Raw genomic sequence first — 9,549 nt, forward strand, 5'->3', positions numbered from 1 at the left:
AACCCGCCACCTTAGGTGTATGTGGCTGGCGCCTTAGCCACTTGAGCCACAGGCGCCGAGCCATGTTTTATATTTTCTAGATTTCCTATAACTTCCATAAAAGAAAATTTGTATGTTTCCCACAATCAGAATCCCCCCCCAAAAGATATGATATCTTAGATAAGAGTCACTCCTTTTTTGTACCATTTTTTCTTTTAAAATAAACTTCCAATACATGAGAACCTTGTATTTTCCTGAGGTAGCATTTCTCCCAAATACAGATAACTCTGTAGTGTCCCAGATTATCATTAAGCATTCAGAAAACCACAGCATCCTCCAAGAAAAAAGTATTTTAAGTATGATTTTATTTTAATCTATGTATTTATTTATAAAATACCACAAGGTTCCTTTCTTTTTAAAAAAACACCTAGCTAAAAATCTTTCTTGGGCAGGCACAGTGGCTCACACCTATAATCCTAGCACTTTGAGAGGTGAGGAGGGAAGATAACTTGGGCCGGGGATTTTGAGATTAGCCTGAGAAATAGTGATATCCCATCTCCACAAAAAATAGAAAAAATTAGCCAGGTGTGGTGACATGTGGCTATAGTCCCAGCTACTCTGGAGGCTAAGGAAGGATCATTTTAGCCTCCTTCAGGAACTGGAGGCTGCAATGAGCTATGATTTGTGCCGCTGCACTTTACCTGGAGCAACAAAGTGAGACCCTGTCTCAAAGGGAGGGGGTGTGTGAATAGTAGGACATGTGATAAGGAGAAGATAGGTAAAAGAGGAATCTTTATTTCTAGAGTTTGATTTTTTTTTGTATTTATATTAAGAAGGTATAATTAAAGGGCTAAATTTATAATGTCAAGCCATAAAGTTTTTTAAAAGAGATGAATAGCTGGAGATCCAGTTCCCTCACCATTGTATCAAATTAATGGTTTATAAACACCTGTAGACATACCTGGCAGAGCAGTTATGAAATCCCTCTGCAACATAGGTTTAAGATAGGAGTTTATGTGCCCATGTTGGTAATGACACATTTGGGATATAAGATGTTCCACAAATTCCACTTGATCAGACTCTGACCACTGCTCAAAATATTTGACACACAGTTCCTTTTCCTTCTCATAGCTTGCAGACAGTTTCCGTTGCTTGGGCACAATCATACTGGAAGTGCCATTGGCAAGTTTTGTCTGTAGAAGGGGGGGATTAAAAAGAAACATGTTACAATTAGTACTAAAAATCAGAAAGTATTTTAAAACTGTTTTATATATATATATGTATATATACACACCGTAGTTATATATAAAAAACTATGGCATTCTATGTTATATCTATATGAATGAACCCAGTTTGTAATTCTATCGTATTTGGACATTTGTGAATAGCAATCACATGGAAAGCTACAGAAATACCACAGTAAGTAATCAGGTATATTGCAGGAAGATCTGGTAACTATTTCCAAAAGCTCACAAGAAGACATTCTTATTATTTGGAGATACACAAATGATAACTGAAAGTTGAAAGCGGCTCGGCGCCTATAGCTCAACCGGCTAAGGCGCCAGCCACGTACACCTAAGCTGTCGGGTTCGAATCCCCAGCCCGGACCCGCCAAACAACGATGATGGCTGCAACCAAAAAATAGCCGGGCGTTGTGGCGGGCGCCTGTGGTCCCAGCTACTTGGGAGGCTGAGACAGGAGACTCGCTTGAGCCCAGGAGTTGGAGGTTGCTGTGAGCTGTAATGCCATGGCACTCTGCCCAGGGGGACAGCTTGAGGCTCTGTCTAAAAAAAAAAAAAAAAAAAAAAAGAAAGTTGAAAGCACACTATTATTGCTAATAAGCAACAAAACTAATTTGTTTTCTCTTGAATATACCAATTACTGGACATTTACACAATTCCCTGCTCAAAACTTTTTTTTTTTTTTTAATTGAGACAGAGTCTCACTTTGTCACCCTCAGTAGAATGCTGTGGCATCATAGCCCACAGCAACCTCAAACTCTCGGGCTCAAGTGATTCTCTTGCCTCAACCTCTCTAGTGGTTGAGACTACAGGCGCCTGCCACAACCCCCAGCTATTTTTTTTTGTTTGTTTGTTTTGTTTTGTTTAGCAGGCTTGGGCCAGAATCAAACCCACCAGCCCTGGAGCATGTGGCTGGTGGAGCTATGAGTGCCCCATAAAACTTATTTTTTAACAGTCAAATAAGAAGTCTTTCATGCAAAGAAAGGCCAATGAATATTCTGAGACTCTTTGGTACCTTTGGACATAAAGTTTAAATAATGCTTCTACACTCAATCCACCCCAAATTATTTCCCACACAGTCTTTTGTTAAATTAATTGACATTTAATAAAGTGTTTGCTGAGCATCTACAATGTGGCAAACACTAACACTGTTGCTAGGAATACAATAATGCACAAAATGACAGTCTTTATCATCAATAATACATATTCTAGTGTGGGAGGCACATTATAAACAAATGCAAGTAGAAAACATAATATAGATAATGCTATAAGGAAAAATAAAGCAGGATAAAGGAACAAGAAAAAAGTATATGCTATTGTAGCAGGCAAAGCTGTCAGATAATGCCCCAAGACCCTTGGTTCCTGGTGTACACATACCTTCTCTCAGTTATTCAAATAAACAGTAATATATGTATTGCTGTGATTAAAATAAGGACCCAAATCAGCTGACATAAAATAGGGAGTCTGATGATATTCAGGTGAGTCTGACCTAATCATTGGAGGCCTTTTTTTTTTTTTTTTTTTGAGACAGAGTCTGACATAGTCACCCTTGGTAGAGTGCTGTGGCATCACAGCTCACAGCAACCTCAAACTCTTGGGCTTAAACCATTCTCTTGCCTCAGCCTCCCAAGTAGCTAGGACTATAGGTGCCTGCCACAATGTCCAACTATTTTTTTTTTTTTTTGGTAGTTATCACTGTTGTTTAGCAGGCCCAGGCGGGGTTCAAACCAGCCAGCCCCGTGTATGTGGCCAGCACCTTAACCACTGAGCTATGGGAGCTGAGCCATCACAGGAGGACTTTAAAAGCAGAGAGGCTCCTGCTGAAGCTGGATCCAGAGGAGATTAACTGTAAGATGCACAAGGATGTGATTTCCTCTACATGAAACTTCTTCATCTACATGGCCCGGCTGCAAGTCACTCCTTTTATCTTAAAGAAATTATTCAGCATTTGAAGACTGGGCATCACATGTTAATGCATGGTATGAAATACCTGGTTACAGTTTCTACTCCTATCTGGAAATGAATAGACTCAGAAAGGTATAAGAGACTTTGATCGAATAAACATAAAAATCCTACCTCTTAAGAACATATTTGGCTCTGCTAACTGACTTTCATAGCTAAAATGTAGAAACTATTTAGGAAATGTGAAAAAAAAAGTCTTGTGGTCATTGTTTGCCTCTGTGAATGCTGGCTTAATTAAAAATAATATCAAACTTCATTTTCTGACAAGTATTAATTAAAGGAAACTATGAAATGGCTCTGTCTTGTCAGTCATTTCTATTTATCTTTTTATTTCTGTGCAGAATATATTCAGGAAGTGTCTTACAATTAGTTACGTTTTATGGGAGTCAGTAAACAAATGCAATGGCATTTAAGCCTTAGATGTACCAACGTTTTTAAAAACCAGAGAATTTTCTCTAATTGGCTGTAGAAGAGGAAGGAGGCCAGATGGCAAGGAATGTGGTCAGCCTGTAGCTGCTGAGAATAGCCCTTGGCTGACAGCAAGTAAGGAAAAATGGAGACCTCAGTCCTATGACACAAGGAACTGAATTCTTTTTTTTTTTTTTTTTTTTTTTTGCAGTTTTTGGCCAGGGCTGGGTTTGAACCTGCCACCTCCAGCATATGGGGCCAGCGTCTTACTCCTTTGAGTCACAGATGCCACCCCAGGAACTGAATTCTTGTTACTAAGTTTGTGGTGATTTGTTATAGAGCAATTAAAAAAACCTAATATAGTTCCTTAAGTCCAAATGATCAGAGATCATCTGCAGAAAGAGGTGATATGTGATCTAAGATGTGAAAAAAATGTGGGAACTAGACATTTTGTTACACGAGGGAAAAATGGTCCAGGCAATGGGAATTTTAAGAGCAAAGGTCCTAGCTTAGCAGGACCAAGAGGACTTGGTGTAGAGGAAATAGAATAAATATGGAGATATAGAAAGTCACATTCTGGGACTTCTAAGCCCAAGTAGTGGCTGCTTACACCTTAAAGCCTTGAGTCACCATGTAAGAACCTCAAGCTATTCTGCTAGAGAAGCATGGAAAATGAACAGAGAGGAGAGAGAGAGTGACGCCCATGGATATTCACTCAAAAGCAAGAGAGTTATACAATCTGACACCTTTTAAAAGGATCATGGATATGTGGATAATAGAACATGACCTAGATGGAAATGAAGAAGCCAAGTAAGAGACAAACAGTCCATGCAAGAGGTAATAATCTCCTGGACTAGAGCAGTAGCTGTAGAGAGAGTGAGTTGAAGCTGAATCTTATAAGAAGATTCAGAAATCAACAGAAACTTTTCCTACTCTAAAGAAAGTATGATTTTCCTTAGGGGATAACAAAAATGACTAAAACCAGGTACTTCTCAAAGTAATTTGATGGAACTTTGGCATATTTGCTGTAGGTAACCCCAATTTGGCAGGGAGACCTGTGTAACCACAGAGTTCATTCCTGCTTAGATACATTAAATGTGGAACATGCCATAAAACTATACCAAGGTTAGAGCTATTTAAGGCACAGTCTGGCCTTATTTTGTCAATGTTAAATTCTATATGGAGACTTCTTTAGAAAGTAACACTATAGAGCTGAAAGTATATTTTCAAGAAAGTAACAATACAGAGCTGAAAGTATATTTTCAAGAATGGCCTAATGCCCTTCCATTTATAATACATGGAAAGAGCAGACACCTGTAAACAGCAAGCCTTGGTGTGCAGAGCTGGATATTTTCTACCATAAATGCCACTGTTGTCTAGGATGTAGACTAAAAATGATTAATAAGAACCTTGTTGGACATAGGCCTTGGGGGACTTCAGGGCTGCTTTTTGTGTAGGTTATTTGTTTGCATCTCAGAAAAGGAAAACTCATGAAATGTGGAGTAAGATTTACAGAGCTAACAAACAGGTGAGTTTGTAAGCTTGACCAAATGCCACTTTTCATCCCAACAACCAAAACCTCCCACTACATCATCTTTTTATATATTTGCTGTTTGTCTTTCAAAAGGTGGAAATGAACCTTAGTTGGGTGCGAACAGACTAGTGTTTTCTAGTTAAAAACCAGAAATGCCAGTACCAGAGAAAACAGTCAACAAATTAATGAAATGATGATGCTTATTTTTTAAATAAATCATATATATATGTATGTATGTATGTGTGTGTGTATATATATACATTTGTGACAGTTTTTTGCTCTGTTGTCAAGGATAGAGTACAGAAGCATCATCATAGCTTACTCACTTTCAGAACTCCTGGCAAGGGATCTTTTTGCCTCAGCCTCTAGAGTACATAGGTCTAAGGTAATTTATACCTTAATATTATATTTTTGTGCAAAGCATTGGCACATGCTTTTCAAATTCATACATATATGTGTGTGTGTGTGTGTGTGTGTGTGTGTGTACACACACACACATATATATAGTATATGTGGTTATTCTTTGGGTGGCTAGTGACCTGCAAAGGGACACAAAAAGGGCTTGTAAGGCTCATGATAACCTGTTTCTTCAACTAGGTGATGGTTACATGGGTATATTCACCTTGTGAAAATAGTAATAAAGGATCTACTAAGGTATAAATATAGGACTATAGGCATGTGCTACCATACCTAGCTAGTATTTATTTTATGTAGAGATGGGGTTTGCTATGTTGCCCAGGCCTCAAGTGATCCTTCTACCTTAGCCTCCCAAAGTGCTAGGCTTATAGGAGTGAACCACCATGCCCAGACCAAATCACATATTTCTATAGTCATGTGGAAAACATGTTTTGTTCAGCAGCTATCAGACTGTGAACAGATAAAACTGTCTAAGAATAGAACCAGTTTGGTTATCCTACTGTAGGAACAAAAGTTTGGTCAAAATATTCTTACGTTTTCAATGATCAAATCATAAATAATACTTAAAATATTTAGCTATTAGAAATGAAGTATAAACTGAGATTCATGCATTTATGAACTGTTCTGGGCTATCATAGCTCACACTGCATTTTATAGTCACTGCTCCTCAAAATAAGAGTATTTCTTTTTCTTCTTTTTTTTTTGAGACAGAGTCTCACATATCACCTTCAGTAGAGTGCTGTAGCATCACAGCTCACAGCAACCTCAAACTCCTGGGCTTAAGTGATTCTCTTGCTTCAGCCTCCCAAGTAGCTGGGACTATAGGCGCCTGCCACAAAGCCCAGCTATTCTTTTTATTGTCATTGTTGTTTAGCAGGCCTGGGCTGGGTTCGACCCCGCTAGCCTTGGTGTATGCAGCTGGTGCCCTCTCACTAAGCTACAGGCCCTGAGCCAATAAGATTATTTCTTTGTGAGACAGAAAGACATACGGCTGAGATCCATTAACACTTCAAATGAGTTACTTTTAACCACTACCCCATATTGTATTGTTTTAAAAGAGCTTTGGCCCTACAATAAAAAAATAGGTTCCAATTCAGGTCCCTCAATTTATCAGATGTGTGACATGGATAAATAATTTGATCTTTCTAAGTCTCTGTTTCCCTCAACTATAAAAATGATACTTAGGATACCACCTAGGACACAGTGAAGCACTCACTAAATGAACATTCTTAATGAACTTAAAGACACTGCTGGAGTTGGGCTTTCACACTCTTACTGAAAGTACATTTTTCCACATGTATGTTTCCCATTTATTTTAATCTTCATTGAAGTATAACATACACAAAAGTGCATAATCTTAAGTGTGCAGCTGTGCAGCTCTATGGATTTTCACAAGGTGAATATACCCATGTACCCATCACCTAGTTCAAGAAACAGGTTGTTAGAAGCCTTACAAGCCCTCTTAGTGTCTCTTTGCAGGTCACTAGCCACCCAAAGAATAAACGCTATACTAATTTCATATATATATGTGTGTGTGTGTATATATATACATATATATGTGTGTGAATTTGAAAAACATCTGCCAATGCATTTACAGGAGCACAAAAACATAATATTAAGGTATAAATTTAACAAAATTTGTGTAATGCCTATACACTGCAAATTATAAAACACTGCTGAGGGAAATTTTTAAAATACTTAAATACGCATTCTGGAACTGGAAAAGAAAGAATAAAAAACAAGAAAATACAAATATTTAATATAAAAATTTAAAAATACTTAACTAAATGGAGAGATATTCTATGTTCATAAATTGGACTCAATATCATTAAGATGTTCATTCTTCCCAAATTGATCTACAAAGATAGTGCAATATTAACCAAAATATCAGGAGGCAAACTGTCATGCTGATTCTAAAATTTGTATAGCAAAGAAAAGGGCCAGGCAGGTTCAGTGGTTCAAGTGTGTAATTCTAGCCCTCTGGGAGGCCAAGCAAGAAGATTGTTTGTGGTCAGGAATTTGAGACCAGCCAAAGCAAGAGTAAGACACCATCCCTACCAAAAATAGAAAAAAGTGCCTGGGCATAGTGGCTCATGCCTGTAGTTTCAGCTACTCGGGAGGCTGAGGCAGGAGGATTGCTTGAGTCCAGGAATTTAAGGTTGCTGTGAGCTAGGCTGAAACTATAGCACTCTGGTCTGGAGCAAGAGTGACACTCTGATTTAAAATAAACCAACCAAAGAAACAAAAGGAAATGCAAAAGACTGAAACTTAGACAAAATATTCATTAAAAAAATAAGATGAAGGACTTGAAGTACTGAAGACATACAACAGTCATCAAGTGAGTGGGGCTCAGTGAGTAGGGCACCGGCCCCATATACCGAAGGTGGCAGGTTCAAACCTGGCCTCGGCCAAACCGCAACAACAAAAAAAACAGCCAAATGTTGTGGCCAGCACCTGTAGTCCCAGCTCCTCAGGAGGCTGAGGCAAGATAATCACCTAAGCCCAGGAGGTGGAGGTTGCAATCAGCTGTGTGACACCAGTGATAAAGTGAGACTTTATCTCTAAAAAAAAAAAAAAAAAAAAGGACCAAAGTATAGATCACTAGAACAGAACAGTCCAGAAACAGACTCACATGTGGCATGTGGTTAACTGAATTTTGAGAACAGTGCCAAGATAATTCAATGGGGGAAAGGATAGCCTTTTAAATAAATGGTGCTGAAACAATTTATCCAAGACAAAATCTCACTCTGTCACCCAGACAAAGAGTACAGTGGCATCATCACAGTTCACTGCAATCTCAAACTCCTGGGCTCAAGTAATCCTTATGCCTCAGCCTCTTGAGTAGCTGGGACTACTGGGTGTGGGCCATCACACCTGGCTTAAACAGTCTGGATTTATGTGTAGAAGCTAAAATTATAAAACATCTTAAAAAAAACAATCTTGGTGCCCTTGGGAAAGGCAAACATTATAAAAGAAAAAAAAGTCAAAAATTGGCGTGTGGCAAAATTTAAAACTTCTGAGTTCTAAAAGAAACAGTTAAAAAAGACAAATCATAAACTGGGAGAAAATATTTGCAAAATATGTATTTACAAAAGGACTTGCCTCTAGAACATAGAAAGATCTCTTAAAACTCGATAATAAGAAAATAAATAATCCCAGTTTTGTTAATGAGCAAGAGATTTGAACAGATACTTCACACAAAAAGATCCATGATTAATGGGCCAAAAAGCATATAAAACATGTTCAGCATCATCATAGGGATTATAAATTAAAATCACAAGATACTAATACACACTTACTAGAATGGCTAAAATTAAAAAGACATGACCATACCAAGTATTGGCAAAAAAAAAGGAGCACCTGCATCTCTCATATATTGTTGGCAATAAAGTTTAATGGTACAACCACTCTGAAAGACAGGTTGACACGCTTTTTATAAAGTTATATATATACTTACTTACCATATGACCCAGCATATTTAATCCTAGATATTTACTCCCCCCATGAAACACAGTTCTACACAAAGCCTTGTAAATTAATGTTCACTGCTGCTATATTCATAATAGTCCAAAACTATAATAATCCAAATGCCCATCACGAGATGAACTGAGGCCTTTTCCTTATTCAGACAATGGAAGCCCATTCATTGTCCATGACTAACAACGTGCCTTGCTCTGTAAACCTTTATTTTGCTTTTGTTCTGTAAATCCACCTTTCTGTTTCTCAATAAACTTTGTTTCACGTTAAAAAAAAAGAATGAACTGATAACGTGTATGTATATGTATAATGGAAGAGTACTCACCAAAAAAGGAACAAAGTACAAATATACAAAATTATGAGGATGAGTCTCAAAAACATGCTGAATGAAAGAAGCCAAGTATAAAAGAGCATATACTTTATGATTCTACTTGCATGAAACTTTTAGGAACAACAAATCTAACTTTTTTTTTTTTTTTGAGACAGAGCCTCAAGCTGTCCCCCTGGGTAGAGTGCCGTGGCATTACAGCT

The 9,549-nt window shown here is 37.8% G+C and overlaps 1 protein-coding gene across 2 annotated transcripts in view; it reads right to left on the bottom strand.

Annotated features, from left to right (window-relative positions):
- BTRC (beta-transducin repeat containing E3 ubiquitin protein ligase) overlaps nt 1-9,549 on the bottom strand; it is a 191,223-nt gene that overhangs the window by 32,344 nt on the left and 149,330 nt on the right. For both annotated transcript variants that reach the window (XR_002772618.1, XM_012803680.2), the window contains exon 5: nt 941-1,172. Coding sequence is in view for 1 of the 2 variants with exons in the window: in XM_012803680.2 (XP_012659134.1) it covers nt 941-1,172 (232 nt within the window). In the remaining variant the exon portion in view is untranslated. The remainder of the gene's footprint in view (nt 1-940; nt 1,173-9,549) is intronic.

Source organism: Otolemur garnettii, unplaced genomic scaffold (assembly GCF_000181295.1).
Source record: "Otolemur garnettii isolate 467f Iridium unplaced genomic scaffold, OtoGar3 scaffold00021, whole genome shotgun sequence".
Classification (NCBI taxonomy): Eukaryota; Metazoa; Chordata; class Mammalia; order Primates; family Galagidae; genus Otolemur; species Otolemur garnettii.